The sequence below is a fragment of the Pholis gunnellus genome (genome assembly GCF_910591455.1).
Source record: "Pholis gunnellus genome assembly, chromosome: 6".
Classification (NCBI taxonomy): Eukaryota; Metazoa; Chordata; class Actinopteri; order Perciformes; family Pholidae; genus Pholis; species Pholis gunnellus.
In genome coordinates this window covers 27392802-27416150 of record NC_136532.1, presented here as the reverse complement: position 1 = coordinate 27416150, position 23349 = coordinate 27392802, and the positions used below count along the sequence as shown (strand labels likewise).

At 41.3% G+C, this 23349-nt stretch overlaps 2 protein-coding genes across 3 annotated transcripts; one reads left to right on the top strand and one right to left on the bottom strand.

Moving 5' to 3' along the window:
* Positions 1-135: 135 nt before the first annotated feature.
* LOC306697270 (GTPase IMAP family member 8-like) lies at positions 136-9137 on the bottom strand. 2 transcript variants are annotated; one of them, XM_079161085.1, is made up of 5 exons: positions 9099-9137; positions 8881-8925; positions 6214-6297; positions 4291-4350; positions 136-4040 (listed from the first exon to the last, which is right to left on the bottom strand). In XM_079161085.1, exons 3-5 carry the CDS (start codon positions 6230-6232, stop codon positions 1939-1941), a joined length of 2181 nt encoding a protein of 726 aa, XP_079017211.1. In that variant the 5' UTR covers positions 6233-6297; positions 8881-8925; positions 9099-9137; the 3' UTR covers positions 136-1938. The 2 variants fall into 2 exon arrangements, with proteins under 2 accessions (XP_079017211.1, XP_079017210.1); XM_079161084.1 differs by lacking the exon at positions 9099-9137 and having other exon boundaries at positions 8881-8990.
* A 4950-nt stretch (positions 9138-14087) lies between these two features.
* On the top strand, positions 14088-15805 carry LOC306697281 (uncharacterized protein; the record flags this gene model as incomplete). Its single annotated transcript, XM_079161096.1, is given in 3 exon segments — positions 14088-14371; positions 14373-14790; positions 15538-15805. Coding segments are annotated over 3 exon segments (927 nt in total). The 3' UTR covers positions 15763-15805.
* Between the last annotated feature and the right edge of the window lie 7544 nt (positions 15806-23349).

The following is a 23349-nucleotide window of genomic DNA, read 5'->3' as shown; positions in this document are numbered from 1 at the left end:
GTTATTAACTGTTTATTACAACATCCTCAGACATTCCACTGACAGCGTTGTCTTGATAGAACCTCAAAGAGGAAAGGATCCAACTCTGGAGGACGATTAATACAAAAAACACAACAAATGAATTCATTTTTAGAGGGTTTATTGAATAGAACTGATAATACATACATATTTATTTTAAAAAGGTAAATGTACTGAACAAGATAGTACTTAAAAAATGTCAAATATTAGAATCATGATAGATTCTAAAATGCTTAAACAGAGAAAATAAACACAGAAAGCAAACAGGGAAATATTGATTGTTGGTAAAAATGACATATTTTCCATGTTGAGCTGCAGCATTTAGTCACAGAATTGCCTTTTTATCTGCTCTATACATGACATTCATTCAGCAGACCTTTCTCTATGTTGCTCTGATGTCATTTTTTAATGTTTCTGTGTCTGTTCTTGTTCTCCTTTTTCTCTTTACAATCATTTCTGCCTCCTTTGTCATGATGTCCTCTGTCTGTTGTAATATTAAAGTATTGATCCTCGTGTTAATAAAGACCTGGTATCTCCTTTCACGTCATTGATCAGTTCTTTAACAAAGTCACAGTATTCACATGAATATTCTTGTGGAGGCTTTAATGGAACTGAGCTGAGTAACAGAAAGTCATTTAACAAGTAAAGTAAGTATTTACTGTTTAAATTGTAACGAGTAATTGATTACATTTGAAAGTAGTTTTCTCAACGCTGCTCTTCAGTACGGAGGCTTTGATTGTGAAATTCTAGGCCGACACCGATATTGGCTATCGGAGTCTTTGTTTTTGTTGTTATTTTTTCCACTTTTTGCATGTGAAACAGAGACATCTTCATCAAACAAAACAACTGATCTCTTTTAAGGTCATTCAGCATTACACTGTCTTTGAATGAGCAAAAATTCAATCATATCAATTAATGAAACAACCTTTAATAAAGTTTTCTCAAAAAATTAAACAAAAAAACCTTCAAAAGCTCTTTTAGTTGCTTTACAACTACCTACTCATGAGAAGAATGTTTCTCTATACAGCCCAACAAAGATGTTTTTGTGCAACAAATTACATGTAATTAAATATGTATAAGCGATTAAAACCATAAGCAGTGTTTCCACACAGACTCAACTTGGGTGAACCGACCAGCGATATTAACGGCATATTAAAGTATATTTGGCGACCCATTTTCGCAATTTGTATTTTTTCATCCGTCCAAGAGACGCTCTCTCTGCGGTTAACTTGTAGCGGCAGAACGCTGCCGGGGAGCGGATGGAGAGCTCCTGTCTGCCTCCGCTGTCCGGGCTGGATCCCCGGTGTGGGCGACGGACAGTAAGACATTTTGTAAGCCATAGTTTTACTATTTCATTTTTCGTTGAACATAAAGTTCTTGACCTTTCTTCGAGACAGTATAAAGAGCCGTTCACATGCAGCGTTTTTTGCGCCTTCAAATCCATTGTTGTCAATGTAGGCGCTCATAAGCGTGAGCGACATTTCCTAGCTTTACTATCCGCCCCACATAATATTTGACTACTGTGAGGGATTAATGGTGCTGGAAATCCAATTATATGTTTTAGTTTAGTCAGTATTGCTTATTGCTAAATTACCACAACTCATCGCAGAGCACACTCAACAAGATGAATATCAGCCGATACCGATCATATCGGTGCATCTGAAATCTTAAGCTTCAAAATGTAATTAGATAATAGACCACCTCTATTTAATGGGTCTCATCCTGATTCATTTAAAAATCCAGCCATGGAATTCGAAATTGCTGTTCACTGAATCACTTCCAGCCATGAGTGCAAACTTAAGATGATGTCATCCATCTGTTAAGTGCATAAATGTAAACCTGCTTCTTCTATCAGCCTAGCAAGTTGTAAAACTCTTCATGTGTGTTCTTTGGTGTTTGTGCTGTCTGTAGTGGGAACATCTACGTCCGACAGATGTGAGTCAATAGAAATAGAAACAACAAGAGCACAACAAAAGAAAGATACCATGTTCTTCTCTTGTGATGGTACTCTTCTTGGAGCTTCATGAAGCTCTTCTTCCCCTCCTCCAGACTCTGTTTGTCCTCCTGATGTTTTTGTTCCCAGATGTCCTTTCTCTCTTTATCCCAGGCGTCTCGATCTCTCTTCACCTCTTTTCTAAACAGCTCCAGTTTCTTTACAGCATTTTCCTTTTGCTCTTTTTCTGACTGAACTATTTTCTCTGAAGCTTCCAGTTTTCTTCTCCATTCCTGTCGCTGAGTTTCCTCTTGTTTTTTCCGTCTCCTTTCCTCTTCCTCTTGTTTTTTCTTTCTTTCCGCACGTTCCTTGTTGACGTCCTCGAGCTGTTTTGCTTCCAGTTTTCTTCTCCATTCCTGTCGCTGAATTTCCTCTTGTTTTTTCCGTCTCATTTCCTCTTCCTCCCGTTCTTTCCTTCTTTCCTCATGCCCCTTGGTGACGTCTTCTTTGAATTTCCTTTTCAGTGATTTTAAATCATCTTCATGTGTTCTCCGGAGGTCCTCATCCCTTCTTTTCATCTCTTCTTCCTTCTCTTTCAAAATCCTCTCCACTTGTATTTGTGTGAATCTCTCTGTGTTCTTAAACTCTTGTTCAATTTCTTCATCAGACAGAGTCGTGTCAAACAAGCCGGGGGTGTTGACCACGACGACGGGCCGTCCATCAATCTCTCCTGTTGCTTTCTGACAAGACTTGGTCGTTGGCTTCGGGGAGATTCTGGGTTTGAAGACCTTTTTGTCCAAAATGGTGTTTGCTGTTGAACTCTTCCCATTGCCAGTCTTTCCGATCAGCACCATCCTAAGATCACCTCCCACCTCCGTCTTCTGTTTCACATCCTGAAGTTCAGCTTTGAGTCTTGAAACCTTCTCCATCTGAGCCTTGGTGAACATCTCCATTGTGAAGGATCTGGATCCTTCAACTCTGATCTTTTCCACAGAATCCATCAGCTCTGGGATCTGCTGCTGGTCCTTGATGTTGAGAACATCATATCTTCCTCCACAGCTCTGACAGAGATCCTGGATCTCCTTGTTTTCTTTCACAAAGTTAACAACAGCTGGAGCTTTAGGATCTGACTCCACAGTGAACAGAATCATGGTGAAGTCATTGACTGGAGAGCTGAATGTGTTCTTGATGGTCTGTAACTCTCCCTTGTCTTCATCAGTGAGGGGACCCACAGGTAGGACCAGGAAGAAGACATGGACGCCCTCAGGACCACAGAGGGAGATACACCTGAGTGATTCCTCCATCACTGCCTCCTGAGGTTTTCCATCCAAGGCAGGCAGCTCCACCAGAGAAACCCAACGTCCACACACCTCTCCCTGATGTTTAACACACTCTGATGAGTTGGAGACTGAATGAAGCTCTGTCTGACCTAAAATGGCCTTGGCTGCTGAAGTCTTCTCTGCTCCTGTCCTCCCACACAGAACCAGGTTTAAAGATGGTTTCATGTGGTCAGACTTTGGTGTCATGATCAAACCCTCATCCTCAAATACATCACATCTCACAAGCTCTCCATTGTTCTCCTTTGTAGTTTGACCCAAACGTGTTAACAGCTCTGGAGGTTCAAGGTTCTTCTGGTTCAGGTATCTGTATCTACACATTCTGATCAGGTCTTTTAAAGGCTGGTCTTTGTCCATGAAAGCTGAACTCTCCTCTCTAGGTGTTGATATCAGTATCAATGAACGATCAAATGATTGATCACTGAAGAGTTTCAGGACTCTGCAGAGCTTCACTTTGAGTTCCTCAGTGAAGTCTTCAGGCTGTAGAACCAGCAGGAACACATGAGGTCCAGGATCAGAGAGACTCACACAGAGTTCTACATGTTGTCTTAGTTTGTCTTCAGAGATGTTGGGGTGCAGCAGATCTGGAGTGTTGATCAGAACTATCTTTTTCTCCTTTAACCGTCCACTGACTCTCAGACATTGATCTGGTTCTTCCTCAGTGTTGAATACAGTTTCTCTCAGTATGAAGTTCCCCACTGAACTCCTCTCAGACCAGCTGTTCCCCAGCAGAACAACCCTCAGCTCAGACACTGAGAAGAAAACACTGGATTAGTAAAAAACTACTTTTCAAATTCAAGACTTGAACCAAAATGAAAACAATAAAACTAGATTCATAACCAAGGAGGAAGTCACAGCTGTTTAAAGGTGGACTAGAGTGAACGTGTCAGCTGTTGTCATCTTGAGACTTGAACATGAACCAGTGACCCATCACCTGAAAACACTGTAATCAGATTATAATGCGACAGAAGAATATTTCTGACTCAGTCTAATTAAACTCACTGGTAGGTGGCAGCCATCCATAGCTGCTGCTTCGCTTCACAGGTTGGAGAACATCGGACACTGTAAGAATACAGAACATTGATTTATTCACATGTCTTTAATAAAAGGGTGTTTGTCATCCGTGTTTTATCAATATTTTCTGATTTTACAGTCTGGGCCCTAACAATTTTTCAAATTTGCCTTTTCACACAACTCAAATTGATTTGAAATTAAGCAGTCAATATGTGGTTGAAGTTGAAGTTTGAGTTTTAGTTCAATGGATATAACAAAAACATCACATTAACCGTTGAGGAATTAGGCCATTTTTACAGAGTCCCCCACATTTCAGAGGCTCAAACGTAATTATAAAATTGTCCGACAAACACTTTCATGACGAGGTATATCCTGCTCTCTCACTATTTCATGACAAATGATGCAGATAATAGGTCTGGAGTTGATTCATAATGTTGAATTTGCATTTGGTAGCTGGTCCTTGGAACTCTCGGCATGCGGACCAAAAAAGGTGTCAATGCAAGTGAAGGAGCCATTATTAGCCTGAAAAATCTTAACACACCTATCAGACAGACAGCAGAAACTTTAGGATTGGCCAAATAACCAGTTTGGTACATTCTTAAAAAGAAGGACTGCACTGGCACCAAAAAGGCCCTGAAGACCACGGAAGACATCTAAAGTGGATGATTGCAGGATTCTTTCCTTGATGAAGAAAAGCCCTTCATAACATTTACTGAAGTCAAGAACACTCTGGAGGAGGTAGAGTGCCATTATGAAAGTCTACGATCAATAATCTAAATGCAGAAGGTTTACAACAAGGTGCAAACCTCTGGTAACACTGAAGAACAGGGAGGCCGATTAGACTTTGCCAGAAAACATCTGAAAAAATACCGACCAGTTTGGGAAAAAGATTCTTTGGAGAGATAAAACCAAGATTAACATGTACCAGAATGATGGGAAGAGAAAAGTGTGGAGAAGGAAAGGAACGGCTCTTGATCTGAAACAAACCACATCATCTGTTTAACATGGTGGAGGCAGTGCTTTGGATGGGCATGTATGGCTGCCAATGGATCTGGGTGATTGGATGGAGCTTCACAGTACAGATGGATAATGACCCAAAACTGTGAAAACAACCCAAGAGCTTCTCAAGGCAAAGGAATGGAATATTCTTCAATGGCCAAGTCAGTCACCTGATCTCAACCCCAATGAGCAGCTTTTCACTTACTGAAGATAAAACTGAAGGCAGAAAGACCCACAAACAGCAGCAGCTGAAGGAGGCTGCAGTAAAAGGTCTGTCAAAGCATCTCAAGGGAGGAAACTCAGTGTTTATAGATGTTCATGGGTGACAGACTTCAGGCAGTCACTGACTGAAAAGGATTTTCCTCCAAGTATTAAAAACAATGATTATATTCACAATTATGTTAGTTTGTCCAATTACTTTTGAGCCTCTGAAAATGTGGGGGTCTGTGTAAAAATGTCTAATTCCTAAACGGTTATTGTGATTTTTTGTTTTTTCCATTGAGTTAAAGCTGAAAGTCTACGCTTCAACCACATGTTGACTGCTTCATTTCAAATCCACTGGAGTCGTATAAAGAGGAAACATTAAATAGTGTCACAGTCCAAATACTTTTGGCCCTGACTGTATATTGTGAATAAACTTTGATTTAAATAAACTGCATCAGTGAAGCTGCACAAAGCTCAAGCTACTGAAGCTAAATACATATTTAAGTAAGTAAAATATTAATGAATACTCTATTAGCACTCTTCAATGTGTAATCCATATCGAACAACAAGTCCACAGGAATGTTACTATAGTAATGATGGTTCTAATAATAAATACAGAAAACAACGTTTATCAGAAGTTCATGGAGCTCAGGAACATTTATGCAGATGTTGAGAGCAGACAGAGTTATACAGAGTGACTGAACTCACCTGCTGCTCCAGTCGCCATGTCGTCACTCTGCTGCAAACGTCAGACGCTCATTCAACTGGAAACCAACTGCTGAGCTTGAGAACCTAAAGAGAGGATCGCATGAAATGTTCAATTCTTCTTCGTTAACATCAGTTACCTGCTGTCGACTCATGTTACATCAGTAAAACTCCCAACACACACACACACACACACACACACACACACACACACACACCAAAGCTGTCATCGCAATGCTTATTTGTGTACCACTGTTTGAGACAATAGGTTATTGTTTACACTCCATAATAATAATTGGAAAATGTCCCGAGTCAGCGTTAACACTGCTCTTCGGTGGAGGTGGGGAAGTTAACCAGACAGCACATTTGACAAAACAGCCTTTTCATCTCCATCCTTGCAGTCTTTCCTCTGATAACAACTGATAAAAGTACAATATAGTATAAATCTCTCCTTTATGTTGCTTGTCAAAGTTAGTTTTTGGAAGGAGAAGAGGGAGACGCCACACTCGAAAAGAAGAGTATAGGACAAGCCATATAAAGTGAGATGTATGTTTAATTGGAAGTCTTACAAGACTTTAAGGACTAAGAGGTTGGTTAACTTCCCGACCTCCATTAAAGAGCAGCGTATATGTGACTCCTACTCAGTGGCCACGTTTACATGTACCAAATATTCCGGTTCTTGTCCTTATTCCAAAAAAGACAATATTCCTAATAGCTTCTTTACCCGGCTAATGAAATTTAAAATAGTCCCATCAACATGCAGCCCTTCATATTCAGATTAACATGAAACGCCCTTTATGAGGCGAAGCTTGAGACGAGGAGATCTCACTCCGTAACTTCTGAAGTACGGATAGCAGAACCGATAACTCCGGACCGCATCAACACTCCGGCATTTCACTCATTTAGAACCGATTACCGCTTAGAACCGTGTTATGGGAGGCATCCCTAATCACATCAAAATATGGAAAAGTGGAACGGCAGGAGCAGCTTGGGCCATTTAGCTTTTTGCATCAACATATGTTTTATCAGCGTGTTCCAGAGGTGGAGGACTTGTTGGACTGTGTGAACTCAACCTCCCTCTTTCATTCCTTCTCTAAAATATATATATATATACACACTATGTAACCGGTTGATGTTCAAGTCCTTCATCATGTTCCTCCTTCTGTTCTTCTGGACATCATCTCTACTCCAGCTCTACTAACTGTTGACTAGTTGGTTTGTGTTCAACGCACAGAGCTGCTGGTGAACAGTAAGGCGACTCTGATACTGAATGAGCTGTATACATGTATATATATATATATATATATATATATATATATATATATATATACATGTATACAGCTCCATACACATGTATACAGCTCATTCACTATATATATGTAGTGAATGAGCTGTATACATGTGCAAAGAATGATCCTAGAACCTGAACAACATCAACATATCACACAGGTTTTACTCTGAACATGATCCATTCACAATAAGAACTCATTCACAATATCCAAACAGAACATGATGTTTACATGAACCATGTCAATTTCAGAATATTGTCATATTCGGAATAATAGTGTAATATGAGAGGAGGCTCGGATCAGTGTTGGCCATTTTAATTTAATCTGATTTTAACACTAACTAAACATGCAAATCTTTGGTTTTGGTGTTGAACGGGTTCAAAAGAAACATTCCTCAATTCAACCCAAAATGCATCCTGGGTACTTCATCTGGAGTCTGTGCTGTGTGTGAGAAGATAAAGTGTAATGAAAATGCCCCCTTATATTATATTTTCCAACCTTCAGGCCTGAACGTAAAAGAAAGTGAAAATGAGTAAAAACTAATATTCTACTTCAGCCAAAAGTCTGCAATCCATGTAGACTTATTGAGAACTGTTTTCAACTTTGACTGGCCAAAAAGGCAGAATTGATAGAATTCTAACTTTATTAATTAATAATAATAATAACAATAATTTGTCTCACTTATGCAAGCTGGATAAGTGGCAGGAAACGGATGTATACATAGATGTTAAAAAGAATGTAAATATGTAAACAAGATGTATTTTTGTCAAACAGACACAAGGCCTTTAAAGGCCAGTGACAAATTCCACATTTCATTTGTCACCAGTTCAACAGAATTAAAGACTATTTTTAATTTTCTCAAAAGCATTTCATAACTCTCGGACAAAAAACTAATTCTGTAGCAGCTTTTTATAGTAAAAACATTAAATAATGTGGTTTATACAATTCTTAGTACCTAAAACACATATGGTGGTCTGATCAGTAAGTTTGAAGCTGGGTGAGCTATAAACAGCTTTTCCTCTTTAATCTTCTCTGAATATAAATGTTATAGAGCAGCTTGTGCTCTGATTGGCAGCAGCAGTAATAGAGTTGATGGAGGTACAAAGTTCATGTTTTATCACCGCTGATAAAACTTTGTTGTGTCGTTTTTATATCTGTTGTAATATTTATCAGAGGAGGATTTAACGTCCTCGTTCACCTTTAGTCTGATCTTCAAACCCTTCAGTCTGTTGTTAGAGTCATAAAAGGCGTCGACACGTTTCTCAGTATCAGTATAAATGATTTACACTGTAGAAAACTCAACAGCATTTTAAAGCAGATTGTTGAGAACTCACCATGATTATGAAACACTTTCAACAATAACCTCCGTGTCATCACTCACCTGAGGTGTCTGTTGTGGTGGGTTGACGGTCTCCCATCGTGGGTTCTGGTGGATGAAATTCAGTTCAACTCAGGTCAGGTGGTGACTTTGGTAACAAACAGTCAGCAAACACCTGAGGAGTAATAATCAGTCTTTACTCATCAACCGGAGAACGTGGACTTCTTTACAATTACACACATTTAGTTCTTTTAATTTATATCTCAGTTGTTTCTACTCACCAGGTGAGATCCTCTGTGCTTCCACCCGTGACGTTAAAAACTCCCCAATGAAGCCGGACTCACCTGAGTCCACCTTTGCTCTGTGTAACGCTGCACTCACCTGATATCAGTTAATATTTAACCACAAGCACAGAAACTAAGAGGCCTGCTGCAGATCACTACGTCTCATTACTCCTCGAGTTAACTTGTTGCAAACATCTATCGTTGAGCGCATGACTCCTCCGTCTCCTGGAGGCATTACATCTCGCTTTATTTAGGGATGTCCCAATCGCTAAATGCTGTGATCCCAGTGCTTTACTGTTGTGTATGTAACTACTGTATGTTGACCTGATTCTTCTACTGTGTTGACTGAACGAACACATCTGACCAGAACACACTTAAGTTAGTTCAATGGAACGGTAGCATCACAGCGTTCTGTTTTTATTCACTGTTTTCACATTATTTCTATTTTGTGCCACTTTTGACTTTTTTCTCCACGACATTTATTTGACACTTATAGTTACTTTTGATGTAAAGAAACATGATATGAGTTTATGATATGATGCAGATACTACTACAGTAATCTACCCAGGAATAGTAGATATTAAGTATTATATATTAAGTATCTAAAATTTGCTCCACATTAGCAATAACGTTTTCTTACATGCATCCATTGAGTAATTAAAACAGAATAACTTAGTATTGTATAATATGTAACATTATAAAAGGAGCCATTCTGAGTAATGAGTACTACATTTCACTGATAATACTTCTGAAATAAGGCATTTTACTTCCAACTTCCATACTTTTATTAAAGTCAAAAGTACTGTACTTGTTCTTCCATCACTGCACAAAGGTTGCCAACTATTATGCGTTAATATTTAACGTTACAGCGGATTTTTCTCCTTCATGAATTGTAGTGAAATCATTTTAATAGAAAAGTGAATGAATTTCTCAGGTTAATACTTTTTTGTAAACCCTCCTCCTTTATTCACTAATTCATTTATTAGCTCTTACTGCTAATATGATGAAAACAATGACTAGCATTAGCTAAATATAAATAAATAAAATAATATATATATATATATATATTATTTTATTTATTTATTATATATATATATATAATGAATAAATACAATTATATATATTTATAAATATATTTAAGAAATGAATTGTATATATATATATTATTTATATATATATATATAATTTTATTTATTTATTATATAAATATATATATATTATTTATGTATTTCTTATATATCTATATATATATAGATATATATTGTATTTATTTATTATATAAATATATATATATTATTTATGTATTTCTTATATATAATTGTATTTATTTCTTATATAGATATATATCGGCTTCTTTTCTTGGGGATAATGGAGCCTTATTCTCTTCCTGCTCCCCGTTAATCAGCATCACCTTCCTCAGGTGTGTTAATCTTCAATCGCAGCCAGGAAGGTAACAGGCCAACAGGTGATTTGAATAATCCGTTTCCTCGTTCTTTTTTTACTCAGCTATTCAAACGCGTCAAACTATTTCACGGAGGACAGAGAGAAGTTGAGCCCGAGACGCAACCACTAAACTCGGGCAGTCTGTGTGAGAGCCCCCGGCCTGATGATGCAGCAGCGTGGGACGACAGAGGACTTCAGTTCCCGGTGATTGTAGACGGTAAGAGCCGCTTTCTACTAGCGCACCAAACCTCATTCATAGATTCTACTTTTAAGTTTTATATTCATCTTTAAAGTCACGCGCGTGACGTTATCGGTTATTTCTTTTACATGTTACAAAACAAGAGGTTCTTAAGGTAAATTCTGCTCTCATGATTACCAACAACACAAAGTTTAACTTTCACTGAAACACAATGAAAAGTAAATGTACGCAATAGAACCGCTTCCTGTTGCCTGAATCACACGTGAATAATCGGTCATTTTGACCAAAATACGACTTTCTTTGTGAGCCGAATTCAGACCATGTTCATACTGTATTTATTTCTGACTGCTTTTTAAATATTTATATGTATGTATATGTTCACAGTAACGTTATAAATTGCCTGATTTCCGCATGGAGTTTGGTACCCCCCCCCCCCCCCCCCCCCACACACCCACATACACACCTACACACCTACACTTACACAGACACACACATGCGAGAAACATTTTCTTTTGTAATTTCGCACAATTAAATAAATCCTGCTTTAAAAACACACAAACCTCTCTGTTAGAAAGATAATTTGAAAGTTGTAATGTATTGAATCATTTACACTAGTGTTAAATAAACTCTTAAATGTGCAGCAGGCCTGAGCTGTGACTGTAGTTTGTATTTTAAATGTCAACACTGGTCACCAAATACTCCGGCTGTGCTTCACTTTTATGTTAACTGATGTAATATGATGAGAACCAGGAACTAACCGGACATCAGCAGGTATCAGATGTTCAGCTGGTTAGATGTTATTTACATGAGGATGCAGGACTCAATACCACACACAGGACCTTCTTATGAGCAGCTCGTTGATGAAACGTTAGACTTGATAATCAGTCGTAGTTGTGAGATGGAAAGTTGAAATTCTAAGATACTTCAACACAACAGTGATAGAAGCAGCTCTTTGGCAGGTTACTCTATATTTGACATATTGTGTACATTGAAGACTTTAAACGCACACAACAGATGAAATACTTCACATGGATTGTACTCAGCAAACGCACCCTTGAGAGGATGTTAATGAAGAAGCAGCTCTGGAGTAGAACGAATAAAACCGATGTGGCTGAGGTGACATCCTTCATTGAACAGCAACTGGAAACATCTGGTTTTTGCTGGTGTAAATGTGCTTCCATAGCTAACCACTCTGACCCGATAATACAACCTCATGTCTTCAGTGGTTTCTCCTGGTTGAGGATGTCTTGAGTGGTTTCTCCTGGTTGAGGATGTCTTGAGTGGTTTCTCCAGGTTGAGGATGTCTTGAGTGGTTTCTCCTGGTTGAGGATGTCTTGATTGGTTTCTCCAGGTTGAGGATGTCTTGAGTGGTTTCTCCTGGTTGAGGATGTCTTGAGTGGTTTCTCCTGGTTGAGGATGTCTTGAGTGGTTTTTCCTGGTTGAGGATGTCTTGATTGGTTTCTCCTGGTTGAGGATGTCTTGAGTGGTTTCTCCTGGTTGAGGATGTCTTGAGTGGTTTCTCCTGGTTGAGGATGTCTTGAGTGGTTTCTCCTTGTTGAGGTGTGACTGGAAGTAGTCGTCACTTCTCCACATTTGCTGGTTTTGTGCAGCAAAGAAGAAACGTTGCCGATACATTTTGACAGATGCATCAGCTTGGTTGTCTTCTGACCCGGTTTATTGTCAGTTTTCCACAGTTTGTGGTCCGGTTTATGTGAACCTGATTAAACGTTAATAAAATGTATCGGCTGTGAAGATGCACCATCTTGTGATGGAGGTGATTGAAGTGTTTCTTTAGACTCGTGGTGAAACATGAGGTCTGAGGGCCGGCGGTGGTACAGACCAGCAGCAGAGTTGACCTTTTGTTTGCGGCGGTGCTGAGACCTTCAGGTGATCCCTGCTGGTGTTTCCTCTGCGTCATGAACACGAAGGCCGGCTTTGTTTTTGCATGTTATTTCCCTTCTCAAGTAAAACAGACGATGCAAATGTCTGTGGTGTTTGGAGCCAGTTAGACTGGAACTGTGACAGACTGCTGCGCTCCACTACTGACCTGATGAGCTTCTTCTGAAGCTGTGGAAGAGAAACATAAACCAGGTGTATTTGAGATCTCTACCCGAGTTATAAAATGTATTTATGCACAACTAAACGAGGTTGTAGAGCGACGGGATTGGTTCGATTTTAATGTGCTGCACAAAGCAACGTTTTGGTATAACTGCCAATAAGTTGTCCAATTAGTTGCCTTTTTGTTGACGTTAAGAGTCGCTTTGCTGTCAATCTTCTACGTATAATTTACCTTAAGATCTCTTTTGATTTGTGAAACATCTAAATTATTAAATCTTACCAGCCGTCTGTCTCTTCTTTCTTATTTAAAATGCTCTGATATGATTATAAACGGTTATCTGCAGAGTGTACGGTCAGTGAGACGCACACTTTTGATAAAACAGTTCGTGTTGCAGTATAAATCATGTTTAAGTGCATCCAAAGAACAGATTTCCACTCGATGTTTTACCAGAAAAGCTGTTGAGTTTTTATATTGTTTAATCACAGGAAGTTAAAGAGTTTGATGTTCCAGTGATGAGAGAACAATAACATGAGTTAACGGTGGAAGAAGTGAAGTTGTTGAGTTGGTTTTCCATGAAATCAGTGGTGCTGTAGAGTCTGTATGAGGATTAGTTCAGTGAGTTAAACTTGACCAGATGATTAGTGTTGTTCAGACTGTGGATGTTTTTGAGGTCGGGACCAGTTAAGTCCTTCCACACGTTTGTGGACATTTTGAAGCCTCTAGTTCGGTATTTTGGCCGTCGCCATCTTGTTTTTTTTTTGACGTAGAGACGCTGTATACGTCTCTGTTAGTGACCTGTCAATCACTGTGTAGCCCCGCCCCTAAAGCATCCCCTGCTTTATGGTCTGTGTGACTCTAAATGGACCATCATTTACTAAATGAACATCATGCTGTATTGAAGAAGACTTGAAACTAGAGATTGAGACCATAAACTCATGTTTACAATGTTTACTGAGGTAATAAATCAAGAGAGAAGTAGAGTCATTTTCTCATAGACTTCTATACAACCAGAGGAGTCGCCCCCTGGTGGACACTAGAGAGAATGCAGCTATAACACATGAAGCTTTAGCTTCCAGAGGTTGTCTCCTGACTGCAGCAGTTAATCCTGTTTGTTTTCTGTGTTTTTGATTTGAAGACTGAGGCTGCACCAGGAGCATCTTCATCATTCCTTCATCATCCTCCATGTGACGGCTGAAGACTCGACACATCCTTCACGTGTTCATCGTCTCCTTGGAGCCTTACTTTCTTCTTCTTTTTCTCTAAACCCGCTCCTTCGTCACAAGTCATGAATCCCTACGGAAACACAAGACCACTTACATTTCCACCCTCTGACCCTCACGACATTACCCATAATGCACCTCTGTCGGCCACCTCGCCGTCCCCGCCGGTCATCCAGACGGGTCACAGCTCCTCGTCGTTTCTGAGCCTTAACTCCGCTCACTACCGGACCTCGTCGGACCACGACGGAGGACTCGACCCGGTCCCTCCAGGCTCGGGCTTCCTCTTCAGATCCTGGTCTCAGCCCAGCCTCGTTTCAGTCTCGTCTCCCACGCCGAACCCTTACCCCTCCACCCCCGCCGTCGCCACCCCCCCCCACCTGCCACGTCTCCGTCATCTTCCCGTCCCCGGACCTCCGCCCGTCCCCTCTCGGTGCGACTCAGTGCGCCGAGGTCGACCCTCCGGACCTGGAGTGCTCCATCTGCTTCAGCCAGTTCAACAACGTCTTCCGCTGTCCCAAGATGCTCCAGTGCAAGCACACCTTCTGCCTGGAGTGCCTGGCGCGCATCAACGTCAAGTCGGCCGAGCCCGACGCCATCCGGTGCCCGCTGTGCCGCGGCCACACCGCGCTGCCGGCCCTCGGGCTGCCGAGGCTCGCCACCAACTCGGACATGCTGTCCTACCTGCCGGCCGCCATGCAGAGAGTCTACAGCATCCGCTTCCTGCGCAGCAAGGGGAAGCTGCAGGTCAAAAGGTCAGCAGGAGGTCTGAGCTTCTGACAGAAATGTGATTTTATTCATTTAAAAAGCTTCATATTAACGACTTTAACTGGTCTGAGGCTCAGGTTTTTAGACCATTCTGTCATTTAATGAATATTTTCTTTCATGGCAGTGGTGCTTAAGTCATGCACCACTCAGTGAATTTAGTTATTTTTCTTAAATATTGTGCAAATTGGTAGTAAAAATGGTTAAATGTTGATTTATTGACTTATTATTAAAATAACGTGCAGGTTTTCAGACACAAAGATACAAATGTAAGGCTTTAAGTGTTTGCTTGATCGTTTCCTGTAGAAACGTCTTCATGTCACATTTTACTGTCAATTCAACTTTGATTAGCGACACATTTGCGAACATAAAAATGTAAAAATGTTTTCTTTCAGTGACTAAAGCTTAAAACCGGCAGACCGTTTCATTCCCACGGTTAGAATATTTCACACAAAGAGGTTTTTTTCATTCATCGTTTTAGAGATAAACTGTGTTCAGAGTAGAAATAAATAATATTAATAGAAAAAGACTATTTGCTAATAAAAGAGCAAATCTAAGAACTCAGGACTCTTAATTTAAACATCTCATTTGTATTTTTAGGAATTATTTAATAAACATGAAACGTGTTTTCATTCGTTACCAAAAGCAAAACAATCTTGTAGATTAAAGATATTTTAATTAATCATAAAAATTCACAGCTTCACTCTTCTTCTCGTACAAAGGTCGTCTGAAGGTCGTGAGCGCTGGATTCAGAGGTCGTTGACCTCTCTGCGGTCGGAGAGAGGCTCTCTGGACGTGGGGCTCCCCACCCCCCCCCCAGGGGCCGGCGGCAGTGCGGGCAGCGACGCCGGCCTCGGCGAGGCTCTGTTCCGGCTGACGGGCCGGCCGGCGTGCCGCTTCTTCCTCCTGACCTCCGTGGTGCTGATGCTGGTGCTGCTCACGGGCATCATCGTCTTCCTCTTCGTCTTCCAAAACTAGTGAGTGACGTCACGTCTCCTCTGCTTCTTTTTTTTATTTCTTATTTCTGTGGCGGAGAAAAAAACCCGGTAAAAGCTCCGCCGCCCGCCTGGATGCAGTTGATGAGCAACATCTGTCCCAGTGCTGGAGGAGGATCCAGATGTGCTGAACGGTTACACGACGAGTCACAGACGGCACTGTGACGCAGTCGACTGTACGCTCTGGCAGAAGCTTCTAATACAAGGTTTTTTTTCGGGGGGAAAATGCACAAAATCACTGCTTTTTAACGTCTCGAAGTTCATGTTGCAAAGATGACGGTTTAAGTAAAACGAGATGGCCGATGAGCGGCAGAGAGGAAGTGAGGAGTAGACGTGTTGTGAGACGATAAAAAGTAAAAGCTGGATGGAGGGTTTGTGATGTTACAAGCTCAAAGTCTCTGGTGGCTTAAACGTCAACGTAGTTTCCTTTTTGGGACATAAATCTGTATTAAAACATCCTGTTACTGACCTAAACTAATATTAATAATAATATATATATAAACTCTTCATACTGTTTAACCTTTCAGCACTTTAAAAAGAGAAACCCAGCGACTGAATGTTACCTGTTGACGTGTATTGTTGTTGCTGTAAAACAGGAAGTATGCAAATAACAGCTGAGCGTGACGCACACAGACGCTCGGCTACAGAAACGCTCTGGAGCGGATAGTTCTGGTTTTAAACGTCCAGGTTTTTCATGTGAACCTTAAATATGAATTTGGTTAATATTTCCTCACTAGAAAGTAGTTCCAGTTTATTTATTACATGTTTTAATATTTGTGTCAGATTATGATCTAATAACCTGGAGGAGTAAAAGCAAAACTATCAGAGGAAGTGTTTTAACTGAGACATCGTGCAACACGAGCACCGTCATGACTTCGTTCTTTGACTCGCAAATGAAACTTCCAAAGATTCAAACAGTGAAATATGAATCACAAAAGAGTATTCCTGACGGTTTCAGAGGGAAAATACATTTTAATGTTTATACTTTGTTCTTTTAAAGCTCTGACCTGTTTTACTTCCAAAATGTAAAATAAATAATTTTTATATATATTTATACAAATGTTTTAGCAAAGCTTGCACTGTCGCCATGTTCCACTTCAATAAATTCCTTTTTGAATTCTTCACTTTGTGTTTTTATGAAGCAGCAGAATCAACAGCTTGTGTTCAGAGCTGAAGCAAATGATCAATGTTAATAAAGACAATATGTGTTAGTGAAAGAGCAAATCTAAGCTCAGAACTCTTAATGAACACATCTCATTTGTATATTTAAGAATAATTTAATAAACATGAAGCTGTTATCAGGTTATCGCTCCGTTTAAAGTGATGAACCGTGTTTGAGCAGCAGGCGGAGCTGCTGCTCAACAAACTGAAGCTCGTTCAGAAATAAAGAAGCCGTTTGTTTGGAAACCTGAAACTTAAATGAAGAAACATTTACAGACTGAAACAGAATCTAGTCCGACGTCCTGAGGTCACAACCTGGTTGGTTCACTTTCTTTGAAATAACTGATCAAATATGTATTTTTATTTCTCAGTTTATTGTGAGTCATCTGTGGGCCGGAGCTTAAACTAAAACCACTGCAGGTTCTATTCTCACGATGTCTGTTAAACTAGTGGATGTGATTGTTGGACTGCAGGATATCCGTGCTGATCGTACAGACGTGGAACATTATGAGCTCGTTTCATCCTCAGTTATTGTGTCACTGAACAAACTCCAGAGAAACAGGAAGCAGTTTTATTTAAAATTTCATTTCAGTGACTCGTCCGCCGATCAAAGATTAAAGAGTAACTGAACTCTAGTTTCTGAAGCTGTAAACTAAATGTGATGAGTCAGTGCTGGTTTTCATGACATTTCTTACTGGATTCATTTAAATCAACATTTTCATGGTTGAAAATGGCTCAAAGCACCAATCGAGGGTCTAAATTCTAATCTCTGGTTCTGGGATGGAGTGGAGCGTTGAGGACTGATCTCCAGAATGAAAGAGAGCGTTAACGTTCTCACCAGGCTGAGGGTGGAGCTACGTATTGTTTCCTTCAGGCACTGAAATTCCTTCACTCTATTAATTATTGTTTTGCATAAATAATAGGAGGTGAAATATGCAAATCCTTCATTTTCTGTCTTTGAGGAACAACTTCAATGTTCAGACGGTATGTTGGATAAACTTTAATCCAGAATTCATGTCTCCACACTTTCTCCTCTGGATTTGTGCTCAGATTAAATTCATCTTTATATAAAAGTGTGATGATGCAATACCTGTTTCTCTGAGGGAGGAGGGCTTCTTCAGTTCGTTGACCTCATTCAGAACAAACGTGGTGTTGTTGTTGTGATGATGATGAAAGAGGACTTGTTGTTGTTGTTGTTGAAGCAGAAAGGAACATCCTCACTTTGTCTCCTGGTGCCAGAGTTCCTTCCTCTGCGTGGGCTCGTAGGCCGAGAGTCTGAAACTAAACTAGACAGCGTTGGTTAGTTAGTTGGTTAGTTGGTTAGTTAGTTGGTTAGTTAGATTATTCTGCTGATCGGAGACGCTTTGTATTCGGTCATCGCTGTCCAAGTATGTAATAAGTTATTAATAACTCGCCCAAACCTCATCAAACGGTCACTGACATACTTTTCTTTGAGCTCCGGGAAACTTGGGTTCATGAGTTTGTTTCACCAGAAAGACTTGAATCTAACCAGCAACATGGTTTATCCATGAAGTTAAGAACAATGTCTTTAAGTTATTAAGTATACCGATGGTAAAGCCCTCTGAGGCTTGATTGGTGATTTTGGGGCGATGCAACATCAAAACTAGACTCGGGGATCGTTAAAGGTTCTGCTGCTCTGACGAGCTTTCGTCCTCCAAAGGGTGTAAATCTGACCCAATTTAAAAAAGATGAGTTAATCAGTTCATCTATGACTGAGGGATTGCCTCCACACAGCTCTCAACATTCATGACTCTGTGTTTGCGTCCAGTCAGCATTCCAGGCTAATTCCAACTTCCTGTCTCACCAACACTGTTTTTCACACCGAGTCCTTTAAACCACCACGGCAGCCTTCCTCATTCCCAAAGACTGTTTACTTCCTAACACCTATCAACAAAAAGAAAACCTTCAAACGTCCCCTATTTTACATGTCTGCTCTCTTCTTTAAGTTTTTATTTACAGTTTCTACAACAAACTTATATGTAGTGTTGATTCTGTCGCCCCCTGTGGACTAGAGTGGTAGTGTCTCTGAGCTCCAGAGTCTCTTTAGAAAACCTCTCATGTTACTGCAGCAGGTCTGACAGTCTGACCTCTCAGTCCTGGTTCTGGTTCTCCCGTGCCTCCCTTCCCTCCAGCAGGTCCAGCAGTACATCCTGGGTCTCCAGCAGCGTGGTGGCTCCGGATCTGGGTCTGTCCACGGTGGACCGGTCTCTGCTGGAGGTTCTGGTGAACCTGCATGAGTTCATCTGGTTTCACCAGAATCCGACCCGGTGGCTCCGATGACGAGCATCAAGAATAACTCTATAGAAACAGACCATCTTCTCTCTGATGGTCTCTTTACTGATGGAGGTCTGATAGAGGATCAGGACTACACTGAGACTGGTTCAGGATCAGTTAGGAGATTTTAACTCTAATTACACAAACTATGACTTTATACCGACTAGCTGATGTGGAAAAAAAATAAAAAATGTTCCACCATTTTTGTAAATAATGTCGTTCCTATCAATATCAATAAGTAGGATCGGTTTTGACAACCAATGAATCGTCATTAAGTGAAATGCAGAATGTTTTCTGGTTCCAGTCTCTCAAATGTGAGGATTTCTTGCATTGTCTTTGTTTTAATAATAAAACTATTAAAACACTCATCTAGAAGGTAGTCGGAGCAGAAGCAGGATCAAAGTGGCTAAAAGCCTTTATTCGTGATGAAAAACATTGATCATTGTGCGGAGGTGAAGGCCTCTGGATCAGAGCCGGATCTCTTCTGCCTGCAGAGTTTCCTACAGAGCGACAGAGAGTTCTGTGTGGACACACGTCCACACTGGAATAACTGCTCTCCTGCAGACAGACTACTTCCTGGCAGACCTGTTGGGAGGCGGCTGAGCTCCCGTCCTGGAGGAGGCTGGTTTATGTTCCCATGTGGGCCGGGGTACGAAGCCCAGGTCGCCCGGTCTGTAGCGGGCCATCAGGTACAACGGATCTGTAGCCAGGTTCAGGGTCTGTGTTCTGTGGAGGACACATGGATGGATTACTGAACGGGCCTACAGGGCACACGACCAGGGGCCCAAAGTGTCAGTTTTAAGTGTTTTAAACGACAAAGAAAAAGAAAATGACTACAAAGACACTAAACGACTAAAAGATACATAAAACGACTACAAACTGATACAAAATAACTACAAAGAGACAATAAACAACTACAAAGAGACACAGAAAGGCTACAAAGTGACACAATGCAACTACAAAGAGAGGAGTGCATTGTTATTTAAATACATAAATAATCCGATGGGACCAGTTAACAGCTAATCTGGTTCCGGTGGGACTCGGGCCTCAGCTCACTATGCTGCTGTGAGGAAACATCTGCACCGTGTTCTGTGTTTTCATTAACATGAAATCAGCTGTGTTCACGTCACCGTCACACCGAGACATAAGAACTAACAGACGAGATCCAGGAGGGCGGTGGTTCCGGTACCTGTCTGTTTGGGGGTCAGTGGTCTGTGGTCTCTGTCCTCCGCTGCTCTCCTCAGGTGTGGATCCTGGTCCCTGGGGGGCGGGGCGCTGCAGGATCTCCAGCAGCCTCAGCATCTTACCCGGAGTCTTGGACGACTTCTCTGAGTCCTGCGGAGGTTTGATAACCATCGAATGAATGAGATGATTCCACTAAATGTTACATATTTAAGGGTGTTAACTGGACTAGTTCTGTATTTAATGATATTTACAATCCACAGGGCTCCTCCCGCTGGTTGTTTGCGGTCGTCCTGACGCTCCTGATCCAGGATCAGTGTTCTTACCGTCAGCATGCGTCTGAGGACGACGGCTGCTTCCTGCATGTTGGCCTCCAGCTGCCTCCTGCTGCTCCTCGCCCTCTGGAGCTCGGCCCTCAGCTCGCTCGCCTCGGATGTTTTCTGATGTTTCTCCTCTGTTGCTGAGGTCAGCAGCTGTCTGAATAAACACAACACACACACACACACAATATAACGCTCTACTGAACCTGTGAGAGGGGGTGTAGCTCAGCGGTAGAGCATTTGACTGCAGATCAAGAGGTCTCTGGTTCAATTCCGGACGCCCCCTGAGTCCGACTTATAATGTTTAACAGCTCGTCACTGTTACAGCTGCTTCTTTACGTGTGTGGATGAATCTTGAGTGTTGCGTTCTTCAAATGCCACTGAGAGTGAACTTTTTACCTGAGAGCCTCCTCCTCCTCCAGCTGCCTCTCGTGGGCGGAGCTACAATCCTTCAGCTTCACCTTAAGCTCCGCCTTCAGCTGATGACTCGTCTTCGTCAGCTCCTCCAACTCCTGAAGGAGGAAAGGTGATGAACGATTTGTTGTGTTTGTCAGCAAACCCCACAGATGTTTTCATCAATCTAAATGTCAGCTGATTCCATCTTCACGATGGTTGAGGTTCTCCATCAGAGGCCATGAAATGAAATCATGTTCTTTAATATCGAGGATGCAGCTTTCTGTTTGTAATGACGAGGGGCTCATTTGGCTTCAGCTGCATCAACGTCCAATCAGACAAAAGCTCTTTTTCCATCTTGTTCTGAGCTGATTTATTCAGCGACGGTTGTAAATGATATTCTAGTAAAACAGAACTTGTTTTATTTCATGAATAAATGATAAACCTGGCAGGAACACAGATGACCGGTAAGACCAGAGGCCTCGATGTGCCAGTGAGGGGGTGTAGCTCAGTGGCAGAGCATGTGACTGCAGATCATGAGGTCTCTGGTTCAAGTCCAGATGCCCCCTCAGTGATGGAGGAAGATTACAAGCACCTCTACCTGTGACATGTGCTGATGTTTGTGTTGTTTTATATCTAACAGCAACAATAGATCACGATTCTAACTTCTGAAAGTGGAAATTTGACAATTGATAATAAAATAAGCAGTATTGGATCTTTAGTTTTCACTCTCAGACAAATAAGCTGCATCTGCTATTTGTTTGACACCTCGTGACCTCGTGTTTCTCTTTCATGTTTTTACAGGTTTCAACACAACAAATGAATTCAAACTGATCCGACCTGCAGAACCACAACAGGTTCTGTGACTTGGAAGGATACAAATGTAAAAACTTGTATGTAGCTCGTGTATTTATTAGGGAACCAGATCGAGCTCAGAAGACATCACTTGAACATTTGAGGTGATGAAACCTCTTGATCTGCAGTCAAATGCTCCACTGAGCTGCACCCCCACTGATGGTCAGGTACAGAGTTAACACAATGTTGTCTTCTGAGATGTAGTACAGTTAAAAAGTACAACATGTACCTCTGAGATGTAGTGGAAGAGAAGTAGAAAGGTACATGAAACAGAAACAGAGTTTGTACTGAACTAAATGTACGCGGTTGCCTCTGTGAACCCTCTTACCGTCTCACAGCTGACGTTCTCCAGGCTGAGCTCCTCCAGCTCTCTCCTCACGTGGTCCACATCTTGCCCGATACTTTCTCGCAGCAGGTCTTTCTGATTCCACAGCACGTGGTTGTGGTTCAGAACGTGCTGGATCTTCCCTGGAAGCTCTCCGTGCCGAGCCCTCTCCTCCTGGACGCGGTCCTGCACCTCGTTCCACATGTCGGCCGCCTCCTTGGACAACATCTCCTTCGACCTGGTTACAAACATTGTTGTTTTTTTAAATGTCAAAAGTCAAACATAAGAGAAGGAGAAGTTACGCTGGCTGTCTTTACCTCGTCCACTCCAACTTCGCTTCCTCCTTCAGGGTTTCGATGGCAAATTCATATTCCATCTTCTGATGGACCTGCTCCTCCCTCAAAGACTCCAGGTGGCTCAGCTGCTCCATCAGCTGCATCCGCTGCTCCTCCAGCTCCTGCTGCTCCTCAAACTTTGGCGCTGAGGGAGGAAGGAGAGGAGGAGAGTAAACAAGGAGAGGAGGAGAGGAAACATCACACAAAGAGCTTGGATACATTTTTTTAACAAACTACGGTTGAACTGAATACCTCCAGGACGTCAATTCATTACATTATTTCTGCACCGTTGTTCTTATAACATTAGTATTATATTAAATATAGATTCCAGTGATGGAAGCGCAGGATTGTTTGTGACGTTTACAATAACTCCAGAGAGTTGTAAAGTCCAAAAGTCAGTATTTATTAAAAAGAAGATAAATGTAAATCATTGTCCAAAATACACAGTATGTTTTTTTACGTTTATTTGTTGGCGTTACGGCGTAAACATTTTTTTTTGAGTGCATGTCGGTGCATGTTAGAGCATGTTAGAGCATGTTAGAGCATGTCGGTGCATGTTAGAGCATGTTAGAGCATGTTAGAGCATGTTAGAGCATGTCGGTGCATGTTAGAGCATGGCGGTGCATGTTAGAGCATGTTAGAGCATGTCGGTGCATGTTAGAGAATGGCGGTGCATGGCGGTGCATGGCGGTGCATGGCGGTGC

Excerpts from the sequence above, each read along its gene's own strand:
- LOC306697270 (XM_079161085.1), bottom strand. Across the intron at positions 4,041-4,290 it reads TGGATGGCTGCCACCTACCA|TGTCTGAGCTGAGGGTTGTT; the intron begins GTGAGTTTAATT and ends TTTTCTTCTCAG.